Source organism: Phanerochaete carnosa, assembly GCF_000300595.1.
Source record: "Phanerochaete carnosa HHB-10118-sp unplaced genomic scaffold PHACAscaffold_4, whole genome shotgun sequence".
In the NCBI taxonomy this organism is placed as follows: domain Eukaryota; kingdom Fungi; phylum Basidiomycota; class Agaricomycetes; order Polyporales; family Phanerochaetaceae; genus Phanerochaete; species Phanerochaete carnosa.
In genome coordinates this window covers 3078047-3094016 of record NW_006767631.1, presented here as the reverse complement: position 1 = coordinate 3094016, position 15970 = coordinate 3078047, and the positions used below count along the sequence as shown (strand labels likewise).

The window sequence follows — 15970 nt, the reverse complement described above, 5'->3', positions numbered from 1 at the left end:
CGTCGCAGAGTGAATAAGAGTGGCTGTGGCGTTTTGTGGAGGGGCGAACTCCCGATCACGGCGTTCTCACCTTGCGCATGCGTGAAAGACAGTCACGACTCGCGGAGAAAGCCGGTCAGAACGGGGATAACGCAATGTACGTGCAGAGGGTGGGGTGGTGGACGAACGTCGAACAGGGAAGGTAGGGGTGATTGTTGAAAACGCATATCGTTGTATGAATTGGTTTGAAGAACATGCCAGCGATGACATCAGTAAGCCTATGGCAGGGCCGGGGGATGAATGGTTAGAAGGTGGGGGAAAAGTAGACAGCTGAGTAATCGACAGGGAGAATAAGAGGCTTATATGTAGTCCAGGATAAAGGACCTGATGGCGGTGTTAAAAATCCTAGGACATCGAACAGCCCCGGGCGTGTATTTGAGACGTTTGGAGAACGATCAGGGTCCCTCAAAGCAGCGAACCCATGCTCTGCAAAACGGGAGTACGATGGGCCGTCCTGTTAGAGCTGTTGTTACGGCGCGATAGCTAATGCAACCAGCGAGTCGGATAATGAATGGGCGGGTGAATAAGTAAATATCCCCTTGGATACTGCATCTCAAACCAAAGTACTGTGAGGTGAAGACCCTGGAGGGTCAGCTTGTGCGCGATCCACGCTGAGGCCATCATCGCGGCAAAACCACCGCGACCGAGAATGGGTTGACAGTGTAGACTCACTCATACACGCCACATAGCCTGGTCAGAAAGATGGCGAAACCGAAGAAAGCCGTATTGTCGGAACGTGCATTGGCTAACACGATGGCTTGCTTATACCGGTTCGGCGTGCGCGGTCGGAGAGCACCGCATACAGGCCACTGCTTCAAAGAGAGAGAAATATCCATCGAGCAGCCAGGTTTTCCTACTGAAAAACCGAGGCGAACGCTTATCCTCGTACAGGTCGTTGCGCCCTCGCGTGATATTGAGTCTCTAACTGTTTCCTCTAACCCTGAGGGTATCATGCTTGATCGAGTATGTGCGCAGACAAGGGATCCTTGAAGTTTGTAGGCCTAGATCTGTCCGCAACCAGTGCTCGTGACTGCACGTGGTTGATTGCAGTCACCTGATCCTGTTTCCAACGCGTCGCGCCCGTTCAACTTCAGCAAGTTCGACTTTGACTTCATCGCCCCAGAGTCCACCGCGAGCTTACGAAAGACGGTGTATTTTTGAACATTTAGCAGCATATACAGCGGCTTAGTGGCCCACAGCCTAGAAATTCTGAAAGGAGGTGGTCCGGTCTCCAGACGAAGGTGCCTTTTGAAGCTTGAAGTCCTGCTCACCATCAAGTCGGTATGCTCTTGGACTGCGAGCTGGCTTCACTGACTGCAGTTCCTCATTATAGACCGCCTTCCGACTGTAGTTTCTGCTCTTTCAAACACTTCTGTTATAGTTCGCGACATCTACCAGCTACTCGCCTAACGACCTCAGACAATAACGCCAAGTGCTGTACAACACCTTTGCCTACAATCAGGAATGTCTTCTACGACACAGATACTGTTCAATTCTCCGGCTTTGAACTCTCTCAAGCGTGATCAACTCATTAAGCTCTGCAAACATCATGGTCTCAAGGCAAACGGGAAGAACGCCGAGCTCATCGAACGATTGAAGCAGAAGGCTGACGAGCTCCCACCTGAAGCCGTCACGTGGAAAGACTCCGACGAAGAAGATGAGGACGACCTCTTGATGGACGACAGTCTCATGGCGGAGCAGCCTCCCCGACCGAGCGAGCAGTGGGAGATAGTCATGGACGATATTGAAGAGATCGACGAGGCTGTTTCGAAGTCGAACACATTGACGTCATTGCAAAGCGTGCGCTCTCCTGGCACACCTGGAGAATTTGGAACAGCAGGGTCCAAAGGTACGTAGTGCCGCCGCATCCGTGCTCCCTGCCACTGACATTTCTACATTCTCTCCCAAGGTACCGTAAAGTCTAACCTGAAGGCCGCCATCGCGAACTCTTTTGGCCTGAAGCGTGCAGGTCTGATCAAGAAGGATCACAACGACATGGGCACGACTCGCTCCCTCCCGAACCTGCCTTCACGGACCGACATACCCATCGCTGAGGAACACCCAGTAGAGCCTATCCCAGGAGCCCCCTCCAGGCCGGGCATGGCCGCCCCGGTCAATGCGCGCCTGAGTACAGGCTCAAGCGGTGGCATTACCACAACCATCCGCCTGATCTCCCCTGCACCTAAATCAATCACAGACACCCCTCCGCGCCTTGCACCGTACTCAACAAAGCTTGAACTCGACATGAGCACGCCCAGTGCCGCGAAGAACGTGTGGCCGCCGACGCCTAACGCCAGATTTGACTCTGGACGACTGTATCCGACTATTCCTTCAGAGGATCTCAGCCCAGCACATGTATCGACGCTGAAGAACGCTGTCGTCTCTAGCGTTGCTGCTACTCCAGCGAAAATGACACCATTCAAGGACACTTCAGCAAAGTTGACTCCGCTCAAGGATACGCCAGCGAAGATAGCTCCATTCAAGAATACTCCAGCCAAGGGTACTCCCGCCAGAAGCGCTTCCGGGGAGTCTCCCCTGAAGAACGAAATGCCTTCGGACGCCGCCATTGACATCTTCTCCCCCACAAAACCTATGCCAGCTAGCGGCACTGCCAAACTCGATATACCTGCAAAGCCTCACAGCCGGCTCAGCGTTTTGCAGAACGACCCCTTCCTCTTCGGTTCGCCGCTTCCGCGCAACAGCGTGACGAACAAGCAATTCGATAATGCCGCACAGGAGGTGCTTGAGGAGATGAACCGGCGGCTCGCCAAGGCGGGCGTGCCCAAGGTCGAGAAGACCGTGCTAGATACCAAAGGCAAAGGACCGCTACCGCCCGTCCCTCCCAAGGCGCAAGGCAAGCTTGCGAATGACCGCTTCAAGAAGACGCACGAGAAGGCGTTCGACAAGATGGATTCGATCGCGAACCACTATGCCGCGCGGCGCCCTGCGCCCGGCGCGCCTGCGAACGAACGCGTAGCGATTGGGAAGAAACGCAAGAGTGAGGCGGTGGCGCCGCCGCGTTCGGGCCCTGCGGCGAAACGGCAGAATCACGTCGCGCAGGCACGCGTATTTAGTAATGGGAGCCAGAAGAAGATGACTGTACCTGGTGGATTTGGCGAGGAGAATGAAGAGGACGAGGAGCCAGAGAATGTGGGCGACCGACGTTCATCGAAGCGAATTCGCGTCGCGGAGGGTGCGGACGTGCACAAGGGTCGTCGCGTGTCGCTTCTGCCTGACAGAGGCGAGACGGCGGAGGAGAGGGTGGCGGAGCAAAGGAAACGCGAACGCGAGAGGCAGGCGCTTAAGAAGAAGATTGAGGCCAGGAGAAGGAGTGGCCGCGGTGGCCTTAGTGCTGGTGGTAGAGCAGCTCTCGCAGCTGAAAGTGAGTGTTCGGTGTTTGAGTCTGTCATGAATGATATCCCGACTTTCCTTGATAGAGCCGAAACCCTCACGCCTCGGATTTATTGGCACTGCCAAATCGCTGGTGGGCAAAGTGTGGAACATGGGCGCTGGTGTCTCAAAGCCGGAGACAGCCACGACAGCCGCGGTCGCTAGACCTCCAATTATGCCACGGACAGCAACGGCAGACAAGGGTCCTGTTTCGCAGAAGCCTACTGCGAGCAGCCTAGCGAAGACGGTGGGACCAACTCCGTTGCAGCTCAAGATACCTCAGAAGACAGATAATGCTAAACGTTCGGCGCGTGCACGCTCACCTATTCCATCTTTTAACCCTCCAACCAGCCTTGCGGCGCCGCCTGGGAGCACAATGCCAATGTACCTGCGAAAGACGAGCAATCCAAAGCTGCCTCCCGGCGTAGGCGCGTCTTCTCTAGGTGCTCGGACGAGCACAGCTGCAGGGCCATCCAATGTTAGCTCCCTAGGCTCTCGGCATCCCACAGGCGCCAACGTTGTAATTACACACACACCATTGACACCCGAGACGAAGCCCTCCATCCCAGTGCGCAAACGCACGATATCGACGTTGATGGCGCCAACCGCAAGCTCCCTCGCGAAGCGCGCTGCGACAAGCCCAAGCACCGCAGACCCGAGCCGCGCGACGCCTCTCGCGCTCATTGGCGAAAGCAAGCTGCAGCAGATCACGAACAGCGCCAAGACGCCCCGTACGCTCCCCGCACGGCCGACAGTACCCGTCTTCAGTTCGCCGATTGACGCGCCGTCGAGTCCTACGACGCGCCTCGGTATAGACGAGAACGAGCACATGTCGCTCGGTGCGGGAGGGCGGGCGCTCATGGCGAGCCCTGCCAAGGCCAGAGCCAAGAACGCAGACGACGCGGAAGGAGAGGTGGGAGGTGACGGTGACGTGGCGGTGCCGCCGAAGCCACAGACACTCGTCGCACGCAAGCCCCACATCTCGCGCACAAAGGTCGTCACACGCGTTGGACAGCAGCGCAGCGTGAGCAACTCGTCGCGTGCGAGCAGCACCGTCCCAGGCGCGGCGACGCCGGGGCGCACGCGCTCCAGTGTCGGTTCCACCCCGCGCCGGTCCATGGGTGTGGCGAAGAACCTGCGTACGCCATCGGGTGCGGGCGCGGACCTCATGATGAAGAAGCGGGTGCGCCAGAGTGAGCATGCGCGTCGCACAAGCGGGGTTGGCGTCCCCGGTGCTACTGAGGGCGTGCGGCCGAAGGCGCGGGTGAGTGGTGTGGCAATGGATGTTGATGCATGAGATGGCTTTGATCTTCCTTCTTATCTAATATGCTTCCCTCTTTTTCTGGAGATTAGTGAGTTCGAATGACTGCGGTATCGCACAGTGTATAAACAGTTTGCTTGGTCAGTTTCCTTGCCTTGATTTGTTTGTCTGTTTTTATGATTTTCTTGTACCATTAATTTCTGAACTGCACCAACCATCGACGTGCGGCGCGGTTTTGGCCAATGAAATACTGTTAGCTTGTGTAGTATGCCTATGTATCTAGTCCTAAGACCTGTATCTTCTTCGAGCCTCGTCTTCGCCTCTACTAGGTGCATATACCCAGCTATTTTTCTCAAATCGAGGTCGCCCTCTGCTCGAGGCCTATAACAAGCATCTACAGGTACCTGCTCGGATCCAACGCCTTCAGGTTCGCGCAGGTAATCTTTCCGTCCATGACGAGCTCGGCGATGGCCTTCGCTGTTCCAGGTGCGTTGCATATTCCCTGCATCTTCAGTCAGATAAAACATCTGCATCTGCATCTATGGAAGCTACTCACCCAACATGTATGCCCAGTTGCAATGATAAGGCCCTTAGCCACACTCTTCGCCTCTCCGACGATGGGCCCGCCTCCGCGTGCAATGGGCAAGAAGCACGCCTGACGCTTTTCAACGACACCCTCGCGCAACTGCGTTGAGATGCTCGCGACGTGCTCACGAATGTCGTCACACGCGTGCTGGTCAACCATGACATCGTCGACCGTGTCCGGCACGGGCGAGTTATCGCCAGGGCCGCAGCAGTAGACCTCGTTGTCAGGGCGCGCGTAGATTTCGGGCGACGCGCGCGCGGTGCGGCGAGATACACCTTGGAGCTCGATCTCAGTGAAGAGGACGTAAGGCGAGATGGTCGTGTCGGGTGTGGGGCGAATTGTGATGCTGTGCGCGCGCGTGCCCTCGATGGGAAGGCGCGGGATGAGCTTAGGAGACCACACGCCTGCGGCGACGATGACGTGCGTCGCGGATATCGATTTTGGCTCTGACGAGTCCGCAGGGATATACGTGACACCGGAAACGGCCTTCGTATCCTTGTCGATGTTCACGGCCGTCGCCTTGCCTTGCACGAACTGCACATCGCGTTCCTGCGCTAGCGAGAGCATGCTTGTTGTGAACAGGTACGGATGCACTTGAGCCGTGTCGCCAGGTGGCGACATGGGAGAATACGCAGTAGTGAGCTCCTCACGTACCCAGTCCAGATCGTCTGGGAGTCCGAGCTGTTGGCGCGTCTTCTTGAAGTCGCCTTTGAGGCCGAGTGTCTTCTCAAGGCTTTTGCGCGCGCCACCCTTGCCAACGCCAGAGTCGGCTTCTCCAGAAAGCTCACCATGGCCCTCCCAGCTTCCGCAACCGACGAAGCGCCATCCCCATCGGCTTATACCACAGTGTTTCTCCGCGAGGCGGGCGTGCTCGGAAAAAGAGACGTCGACGAGCTCACTGGGGTAGGCCCATTTAGCGACAAGCCCTCCAGCCTTTCCCGATGCTCCTTGCGCTGCGCCGTCTCGCGACGCCTCGAGCAAGGTTATCTTGCTTATGTTAGAGTTGAATAATGGATGCGAAGAGAGGTAGTAGGCGGTCGTGCATCCTATGATGCCGCCGCCAATAATAACAATATTGCGCTCTGGTGTTGTCGATAAGGACATAGTATATGCGTGAAAAGATACCGTGCGAGATGAAAGAGACTCGAGAGGCAGAAGTGTGTGACGTCAGCAACGGCAGGATCGGGCCGTGCAGCCGCGGCCAGTCATCCAATTAGAGAGACGCGTACCGAGGGTCTATGGGTTTAACGGCCGGGGCAGCTGGTATCAAGCCTTGGCTTTGTCAGGAAATTTTGAACACAAATCGCGCGTCATGCTCACCATCTAGTCGGAGATTTCAATGTATTCAGCTTTTCGAGACACAGATGGTCGTCGTTGCAAAGCACCCCCGAAGACCTCATTCTCCATCCCTGACAGGTCCGGCGACGAGATAGATAGCTCGGACAGTGCGTCCTCGAGCTCGCCGTCCGACTTCACGTCGAAGAAATCGACCTCTTCAGGACGCTTCATGAGCCGGCCAAGCTTCCTAGCTGGCGGCGATGCAGGTGCAATTTGAGAAGGCGCGACACTTTCTAGTTCGACTATATGCTTTTGCGGTCGCCCTCGCTTCTTAGCGGGTAGGGGCAATGTTGAAGCTGGCTGTATTGGTGCAGCACTATTTGTGACTGATGTTATTGATTTCGGCTGTCTGCCACGTCCCCTGGCCGTGGGCTGTGGTATTATATCGGCTGTACTTCCAGAGTCGCTCGAACCGATGTTGTCAATATCGAAGAATTCGCCTTCTTCTTCTATGGCCTGCAATTTGACTGTCAGATTGTATCCCGCATCATAATTCTAGCATGATACTTACTGGAACTGGAACTCTTGCTGGCTTGATCCTCGAATCTTTTGCTTTAGGCTCTTTCGCATCCACAGCCTTTCTGGATCTTCCCCTAGGCTTTGTCGTGGCTATTACCCTTGGTTTTGCCTTTCCTTTCTCTTTCGGAGTCTTCAGCTCGGAATGCTTCTCGGAGTCCACGTCCATCGCATCTGTATCCGCATCGGTATCCATGCCCTCGTCTTCTTCAGACATCTCGTCCTCGGAATCTTCAAGCACCTCGACAGCCCCGCCCTTGTGGATACGATAGCATCCACGCACAACATCTCCCCACAGCACGTAGATCTTGCAAGCGGTGCAACAGCCACCACGGGGAATCAAGGGAGCGGTCGAAGAGACAGAAGTAGAGGGAACAAAGGACTTAGCAAGGCAGGTGAGGTGGGAGAGCGATTTGCATCCGGGAGCAGGGCAGAGGGCAATATCCAAGGCATTCTGAGTGATTTTGTGGCATGTCAACGCAATATGGAATAGGAGAAAACGGCATTACTAACTGAAGGGAAGTCTGTTATAGGCTCTTTACATACAGAGCAATAGTACGGGCCGGCAAGGGAATACGCCTTGTATAGATGCGATGTAGTGAACTGGGCTGTGCACAGTACTTCAGCATATAGTGGTATTTTTGCAAATGTTAGAGAGCATACCATCTGTGACATCTATAGGACCCGTTCTTCCAGAGCCGGTCTTCCCGCTTTTACCGTCGACACCCTCGAGCTCGACTGCCGACGTAAAGCCTAGGGGTGGAGATTCTTTCCGGTACAAGACATTCCATGTTTTTGCGGCTTCTTCTGTGAAGAGCTTTACGTGCAGGGCCCAGGTATTGTATGGATGCGAGCAGATCATTCCGTGCGCTACCCTGACGACGATATATAAAACTCTTGGGCTGGGACCATACTAGCTCTTGTGCTCACCGTATTCGGTATTTCAGGGAGTTTGATCTTGCGAACTTCGCTTTCCCATCTCCGCGCCGCAGATGGCGGGAGATGTGCGGGTGCTGCCACGCCCATTCAAACTGGAGAGCGGCAAGCTTGGAGGGAAAGCCGCACACGATCATCTGCATAACCCATGGACGATTGCGCTCAGTCTTCCGCGCTCCCTGAGTGATTTCCCCGTTATGCTGGCTGTGAGAGCCTGTGTAGATACTCACTCCCAGGCAAGAGGAAGTCAGGGCGGCTTACCGTATCCGACGAGGAGGACTAGGAGTACTCCCTATGTAGGTCCTAAAAATATAGTAAGCAAGACATGAATTTGTTTTGTGGACAAAATTACTTACGCCATCGACTTTGATGTTTTCACGCTTCTCAACAAATAACAAGCGTAGAACGGTGGGACACAGTGATTCACAAGGGTTGATCTGGTCACCGGAGTAGCCATTATTTGAAGTCAATGAGTAGTTCCTAGAGTTCAGAACTGTCTATGATGTATCCAAGACTAGATAATTTGAGCACCGTTGGTTTATCGTCATTGGATGAGAGGCAGGCTCGAAAGGACCTGCAGGTTGTGTTACGCGTGATGGTCACGCGCATGACGCGCGAGTAGTCACTGTGACAAAGCGTGTCAGTGGCGTCACGTGCGCTGGTTCGCCTCTTCCAGACTTCCACTGTCTCCTTCCATATTTCTATCTTCGTCAGATCTGGTACGCTTGAAGGCGCAATCTAGCACTTTGCTTGCCGGAGCGTTTGGATCTCAACCTGAACCTGGTATGTCTCGTCGCACAATTTCCTGGGAATTACGCGCGTGTTGATCCCAGACACAGGTTCCCTTGGTCTTTCCTCTGCCCTTTTCTAAAACTGAGCGTTGGGAAAAATGGATGTCGACGACGTGATTGACGTCTCCTCAGGTGACGAGAGCGACTACAACTCGCGACGCGCCATTCTTGAACCTGCCATCCGGAGTGTTATAGACGCATTAGGAGGATATGAGGAAGGTCGCTATAGACTCGGAGACGAATGCTACGGCTGTTTGAAGGACCTCAAGAAATTTTGGAGGCGAGACGATACCGATGACGAGCGAACGGTCGCGAGGATCTTCTGGGCGACACGCGTGCTGCCGAACGACCTAATACCGATTCTGCTCGAGACCGCGGGGCGCGGAATGTTCGAGGACAAGAGGGCGATTGCGTGCGCGGACTTGATGACGGCGATGACCTGGCCTATAGACGTGGCAGAGGAGCTGAAGGAACTCGACGAGGTGTTGGACAAGGGCACAGACTACACGCAGCTCCTCCAGAGTCACCTGTACTACAAGGCAGCGTTACTCAAGTCGGGAGTTATGGAGGCTCTGCTTGGTATTGTCATGCCTTGCTTGGCGAAAGACATGAAGGAGAGGACGGAGCGCGATGTGCAGATTATCGGCGTCATCCTCTACCTCATCCGCAACCTCGCATTCATCAAGGACCTTCCGTCGAACATGTACCTGAGCGCGGACCAGGCCGAGTTCTCTTCCCTGCAGAGCAAGCTCGTCAAGATGCTCTCCGAGACCAATATTCTGGACCTTCTGCTCACCATCGCATCGAACGGGAGCGAAGACACCATGTTCAATCACTGGAACGTACTAATCCTCGAGATATTCTACTTTCTCTTCCGAGGTATCAAGCCAGTGTCACTGGCAGGAGATCAAGGCGAGGCGAGTGACAACGTGGCTTTCGTTTGTGTTGTCCCTAACACAGGATGCAGGAACCCGCAAAGAATCTCCGCCGTCTGCTCGCCGTCGAAGACAGTATGAAGCGCAGCTTTGCGCGTAACGCGTCCTCGCGACACTCTCGCTTTGGAACTACCATCTCCGTCACTCTGAACCCCAAGTTAGCGGCGAAGCAGAACGCCGCGACTAGCACAGCAAACGCTGAAGGCGAAGCGCCGCCACTGCCAGAGGCGCAGGCAAGCACTTCGGGCCCAGCGTTTGTACTCCATCGCCAGCAGGCATTACGGAAGGACGCGGGAAGTATGTTACATGCAGGAAAGCGGGCCAAAGCACAGAAGGTCAAGAAGATGGACGAGCTCGCCAGGGAGGAGAATCTGAACCCGGAGTCGAGAACGATCCTCCAAGGTCTGGCGAAGACTTTCCTGGAGAGCTGCTTCAACCGTAAGTGTATTCTACATGCTGTCTGACAGATATACCCAATTAGAATATAGCGTTCCTCGCATCCCTTCTGAAGGATATTAAGGCCGAGCGACCAAAGATTACGGAAAAGGACCATCTCCGGCTGCTCTATATCACCAAGTGGTTCCTCGAGTTCCTCCTCTGCCTGCGCTCAACCGACAAGTCGCGCACATGGAGCTTTGGCCTGATTGCGGAGGTCACGGAGCGGAATTGGATAGTCTGGGTCCTGCGACGGATGCGCGAAGCCGTCAACGAAAAGGTGCGTCTTCACAGCTTTCACCTCCACCTTGTATCGATTTTTTCCCAGCCAAAACTCTGGACAGAGCTACAGGCGGGCGTCGAGTGTCTGACGCAGCTCGTGCTGCTCATCGATGCGATGAGCTCGTCGGGCGTTGAGGACGCGCAGCACGTGTCCGAGGTGCTGCAGGTGCAGATCGTGTACAACGGCGAAGTCCTCGACATCGCGTTCGACAGCCTGAAGGTGTACAAAGAGGGAACACAAAGCCTTACATACCTCGACTCGAGCGTGCATCTTGCCTATGCGCTGCTGCGCCTCCTTGAGCGGTATGCGAAGAAGGAGGGATCTGGGCTGGTCAGGCAGAAGAAGCGTAGGGGTGCATATACGCGTCGACTATACGAGAGGAAAAGGTGCTGATTTGTTTACAGCCAAAAAGAAAGAGGCAGGTGGTGGTGTGCCTGACGATGAGGAGGAGGAGTTCGATGCTGAAGAAGAAGAGATGACGGAGACTATGTTCACGTTCGATGCCTTCGAGCAGGTGCGCATATAGCCACTTCGTCGTTGTTTCAACGTCTCACAACGCCCTCCAGAGATTCGCCAATCCAGACGTCACGCAGACACTGCTCATGTATCTCGCACGCTACAAGGAGTTTAGCTCTTCTGAGGATATGAAGCGCATCGTCAACCTCCTTCATCGACAAGCCATCAAGGCTAAGGCTGAGGGGTTGTTCTTTAAGGTAGGCACTCTCCTAATATATCGGTGTTCGCCGCATGCATGTAATCACAAGAAAATACGGCTTACGCCCTAGCGACACAGGTTTCTACTCTGGAGCTCTTCAAGTCCATCCTAGATGAAGAGAAGTCCTTGCCGCGCGAGCAGCCCTACAAAGACCTCGTCGTGCTCATCCACTATATCCTCCGGCAATTCTTCAAGACTGTCGAAGAAGACTCGTTCCTTGTCGTTGAAGCTTTCTACTCAAAGAACCGCGGCAAGTGGAAGGCGCTCTCGAGCTGGGAGCCCCCGGCCAAAGGAGCAAGGGCGCTCGAGCCCGAGAACGATACGGTCCTCGAGAACCGGTGGCTTACCGATGTACATGTTAAGAAAGGGTATACCTGGGAGCAGCAGCTCGCGATTGCGGTCAGGATACTGGTAGAGGACGAGAAGCAGGTGATCGTTAACTGGGTTAAAGAGGTAAGTGTTGTGCCAGGTTTAAAAGTGCCGGGGGCTGATGAGGTCTGTAGACCTTGACAATGGTGATTGGGATCAGGCAGAGGATTGTCGAGGATACGGACGGGTCGAGCTCGCAAGCCGCCGACCTATCGCAAGACGAAGACGAAGAGACCTCGGCTGTAAAGCGGAGAGGCCCGTCCAAGGAAGCGATGGAGAAGTTTACTGACTATAGTACGTCCCGGAATTGCGCTGAGGTGCATACACTTATGTCACCACAGTGATTCCCTACGTCAGTGACGAGCAGGCAGACGCTGCGACCAAAGATCCGCATGTGAAGCTCGTCTTCCGGCTCTTGCACTTCGCGATCCTTGCTGAAGGCGAGCATGTTCTGACTTACTGTTTGGCACTCAATTGACAGCTGTACAGATACTGACGAGCTGGAGTGGTATGTTCCCGCCGCGATCGTCCCGGAGGAGCTCCAGCGAAGCCTCGCACTTATCAACCAGTTCCTCGAGAAGCCTATCGATCTCGGAGACAAAAGCGCTTCAGCGCTGCTGCAGCGCGACAGGCGCAAACGGCGCCGTCGCCGACGTCCGTCCCCGACACCAGAGGCAAGCGACGCCGAAGACGACGAGCCGCGGCGGCGGCGACGAGAGAAGAAGAAGAAGAAAGAGACGCGGTTGTACAAGAGCGCACAGTTCGTGGAGGATAGTGACGTGGACGAGGCGGAGTGGGAGCGCTTCTTTGCGAAAGAGAAGGAGCTCCGCGAGCGCATGAAGCTCAACGCGCTCAAGGAGGGCAAGGATCTCGCGACGATGAAACAGAACGGGACGAAGAAACGGAGGCGCAAGGGCGAGAAGGCGGGTGAGGAGAAGCGCAAACGGATGCGTGTGCCCGGTGACGACGATGGTGTTGACGCCGGTGACGGCGTTGGCAGCGAAGACGAGGATGAGCCTGCAAAAGTGCTTGTCACGATCGACTCGGACAAGGACTCAGATTCGGACGATGGTGGCATCTTCAACCCATTCTCGTCTCCCAAACCAGGTCCGTCTTCGCGGACATCCCCAGAGGACAGCTCAGAAGCGGCCCAACCACAAAAGACAAAGCTGAAGCCGAGGCCAAAACCGAGACCGCGGGCCAAGGCGAAGGCCCCGACACCAGAAGTTGAAGAGGTGCAAGAGGCTTCAGCATCACTGCCGAAATCGAATTCTCCGCCAATGGAGGTGTCTGATGGTGATGATGACGAAGTTGTGACGATACCGCGGAAAGTTGTGAATAAGCCGCTGTTCATATCTTCCGACGAGGAAGACTGAAGTTGTTTCGGGACTGTTACTTCTCATATAGTTGTATACTCCACATTTGCGTGTATATCGTACACCGTATTACCCGGGCCGTTCGGATGAGGTGAGTGCCGATAAGAACCTACGCGCCGAAACAGCCGTAACATTGGGGTATGGAAACATTGTGTATTGCGCGCATGAAGTCGTAACTATACGCATCATGTGCCAGCCCGGCCCGTTGCCCATGATATGGCAGTTCGACTACCAATGGGAGGGACGAGCAAACGAAGACTTGTTCCGTCGCAGTTAACTGTAGCTTTATAGTCTATCCCAGAGCTGCCGTGTCAGAATTGAGAACTGAGTACTGAGCGCTGAGCGCTGAACTCCCAAGGGGAGCGACGACGTCAGATTATCAACTGGAAGTGGTGGCGGGCGCGGCGGGCGTATCTCGTCCACCACGGCACACCCATGTGGAAAAAGCGACCATGAAACGCGCACTCCAACCGCCTTGCAAAACTTAAGTGAACATTGCACACCATCTGCGGAGCGACCGTCTAGAGTAACCGTCCTGATTGCATTACAGGCTAACGGCGAAACAGGGGCTTAGATGGGGGTCATGGGAGCAAAGAATATTTGCCACCATCGATTAGATTTCGGCCACCGGTTCTGTTAGAACGGATGCATATATGGCCTGTGCGGTGCCGAGTCGCCAGGAGGAAAGTGTCTGCTGGTTAATTCGAGCCGAGCTCAGACCATACAGTACCCGCCGATTCGAAGTCAATAGTGCCAAGCTAGCCAGTTCTTGAATTTGTGTCTTGAGAGTCAGATATTCGTGAAGTTCTGAAGCGCGCTTGACACATAGCTTTCTACCATATGCATAAACTTATCGGCTAGTATATTTTGGTGACTACTGTTTCGACGCGGGACGAATTGCCTGGGGAGCAGGCCACTTATCAAAGTGACCTGCAGACTTGTGTATACGATTATAGTCGGATCCATCGCCCTGAAGACTCCAAGGTGAGCAAAAGTTCAGCAGACGAGAAGTATTTGCACTCACAAAGCCGGTGAAGGGGAAGCCTTTGTTGAACGGCACGATATCGTCAAGGGCCTTGATTTGCTCGGGAGTGAGAGAAATATCGAGTGCCTCCAAGTTTTGGTACAAGTGTTCGATCTTGCGTCCGCCAATGATAGGGAAAACATATGGAGCCTTTTGCATAACGTATGCGATGGCAACTACAACGCAAGAGATTTGTCAGACAGCTAGCAGCGACCAAGACTGGATGCGCACCAGAGGTGATGCTCTTTGCGCCAATGTCCGCGGCGACTTTCTCGAGAGCCGAGCAGACCTGTCGCTGATCCTCGGTACGCTTCCAATCACCGGATAGCGCGCGACCACCCTCGCCTGACTCGAGGCGATGCTGCTCTTCCGCATCTGTGCGAATCTTGCCGCCGGCAAGGACATTCCAGGGCGCCAGCGCCATACCTAGGTTGGTGATCAGACAAGGCACATTCCCCGAGCTCGGACCCCATACCTTCTTGAACAGCCATAGGCAAAATGTCGCGCTCGAAATCGCGTTGCATGATGTTCCACGCTCCTTGATAGATGGAGAATGGCGTCTTGCCAGTCAAGCGCGCATAGGTGTTAGCCTTTGAGACGATCCAGGCAGGCGTATCAGAGACACCAAGATAGAGCACCTTGCCCTGTACGACAAGATTGTGCAGGCCGTTCATGACCTCTTCGACACTGGTGGCGTAATCCCACCAGTGCACATAAAAGATGTCGACGTAGTTCGTGCGTAGCTTCTTAAGCGACGCGTTCAAGGAGTTGTGCATCGACTTGAGGCTGTTGCCGACGTACTGCGTCTTTTGGGGAATCTCGCTGAGCGGGGCGGCGCGCTTGTAATTGGTCGAGTACTGTGAAAACGAAGATATCAGCCACACGCACTCTCATCAGTGCGAAACACGACGGACCTTAGTGGCGAGAACAATCTGTTCGCGGTTGTCGTGTTTTTCTATCCACTCTCCGATGAAAAGCTCGGACGTCTCGTCCTGACTATGTGGGTGTCAGCTCTTTAATATACCACGATAAGGGTGCTGTAGCTTACTAGCCGTTGGCTGTATCAATGAAGTTGCCACCAGCGTCGAAGAACGCGTCAAGCAGCTTAAAGCTGCTCTCCTTGTCCATGGTGCCCATGCCGTATTCCTGCCACTTATCGCCAATGCTCATGGCACCGAGCTGGATGGGTGAGACGTGCACGCCTGCCAGAGGTGCCAGCTGCCGGTGGCGGCCAAGTTTGGTGGGAGGCTCGGGAGGGGCGAACCAAAGACCGCTCATAGTGCGTGAAGAATCGAGTTAAGATATGTGGAGGAAACAACTCTGCGACTAGCACAGTGAGCATCTAGTGCCTTATATACTACAAACCGCGGACCCTGGCTGAGTAAGGAGGCGTACACATGACGAGAGGCCCGGTTTACTCACCGTCAGTCCGATTCTCAGGGCCTTAGATCTTGAGCTTCCATGCGAACCGTGCGCATGACGTGGTGAAAGTTGATAGTCGCTAATGCATGCGGTATGTGCTATCTCCAGAAGGGACAACTGATGCGCCCGCTTGCGAGTCCGGCTCTGGCGAGTGGTCCGAGAACGGTGCTGGCGAGCGTCCGGCAGCAGAGAAACGAGTGTGTCAGCGACAGGATGCGCACGAAGAGCGTATGCGGCTTGCGGCTTGAACGGAGTTGGACGGAATTGCCTCTCTCCTGAAGCTACTTACTAAGCTCGAAACAACGATGCGCGCCCCACAAGAACGTTATCGAGAGCCGGGGCTGTCGCCGTCCATGATGACGAAGGCAGCTCTGGAGTAGGACATCGCACCGCATCGCTGCCCTGACAAATCGAGGGGCTTAGATATACACCAGCCTACCCAATAGCGGCCGTAATGCTCAAGCCGCGTGGGACATTCAGCGAGGGCGGCGTCCAGTGAACAGAGTCTACAGCGAGCCGCAGGGTCACCTGATGCATAGAAGTAAGTTATCGCG

The 15970-nt window shown here is 54.8% G+C and overlaps 6 protein-coding genes across 6 annotated transcripts; 3 read left to right on the top strand and 3 right to left on the bottom strand.

The window, feature by feature from the left end:
- Positions 1-1142: 1142 nt before the first annotated feature.
- Positions 1143-1898, top strand: PHACADRAFT_254714 (uncharacterized protein; the record flags this gene model as incomplete). Its single annotated transcript, XM_007394898.1, has 1 exon — positions 1143-1898. Exon 1 carries the CDS (start codon positions 1504-1506, stop codon positions 1894-1896), a length of 393 nt encoding a protein of 130 aa, XP_007394960.1. The 5' UTR covers positions 1143-1503.
- Positions 1899-1935: 37 nt separating this feature from the next.
- On the top strand, positions 1936-3440 carry PHACADRAFT_254712 (uncharacterized protein; the record flags this gene model as incomplete). The annotated part of the gene is made up of 1 exon (XM_007394897.1): positions 1936-3440. A coding segment is annotated over exon 1 (1406 nt), but the record flags the coding sequence as incomplete, so codon positions are not given.
- A 16-nt stretch (positions 3441-3456) lies between these two features.
- Positions 3457-6554, bottom strand: PHACADRAFT_142338 (uncharacterized protein). The gene is made up of 2 exons (XM_007394896.1): positions 5247-6554; positions 3457-5192 (listed from the first exon to the last, which is right to left on the bottom strand). The coding sequence occupies exons 1-2, from the start codon at positions 6378-6380 to the stop codon at positions 5085-5087; spliced, it is 1242 nt and encodes a 413-aa protein (XP_007394958.1). The 5' UTR covers positions 6381-6554; the 3' UTR covers positions 3457-5084.
- Positions 6555-6587: 33 nt separating this feature from the next.
- PHACADRAFT_172822 (uncharacterized protein) lies at positions 6588-8604 on the bottom strand. The gene is made up of 7 exons (XM_007394895.1): positions 8423-8604; positions 8328-8369; positions 8097-8270; positions 7794-8005; positions 7644-7738; positions 7126-7584; positions 6588-7070 (listed from the first exon to the last, which is right to left on the bottom strand). Exons 1-7 carry the CDS (start codon positions 8521-8523, stop codon positions 6600-6602), a joined length of 1554 nt encoding a protein of 517 aa, XP_007394957.1. The 5' UTR covers positions 8524-8604; the 3' UTR covers positions 6588-6599.
- A 291-nt stretch (positions 8605-8895) lies between these two features.
- PHACADRAFT_142335 (uncharacterized protein) lies at positions 8896-13047 on the top strand. The gene is made up of 10 exons (XM_007394894.1): positions 8896-9786; positions 9837-10230; positions 10281-10507; positions 10556-10862; positions 10915-11024; positions 11077-11223; positions 11304-11678; positions 11729-11888; positions 11936-12042; positions 12095-13047. The coding sequence occupies exons 1-10, from the start codon at positions 8956-8958 to the stop codon at positions 12968-12970; spliced, it is 3534 nt and encodes a 1177-aa protein (XP_007394956.1). The 5' UTR covers positions 8896-8955; the 3' UTR covers positions 12971-13047.
- Positions 13048-13449: 402 nt separating this feature from the next.
- On the bottom strand, positions 13450-15355 carry PHACADRAFT_142331 (uncharacterized protein). The gene is made up of 6 exons (XM_007394893.1): positions 15043-15355; positions 14909-14990; positions 14470-14851; positions 14226-14420; positions 13995-14170; positions 13450-13940 (listed from the first exon to the last, which is right to left on the bottom strand). Exons 1-6 carry the CDS (start codon positions 15270-15272, stop codon positions 13845-13847), a joined length of 1161 nt encoding a protein of 386 aa, XP_007394955.1. The 5' UTR covers positions 15273-15355; the 3' UTR covers positions 13450-13844.
- Between the last annotated feature and the right edge of the window lie 615 nt (positions 15356-15970).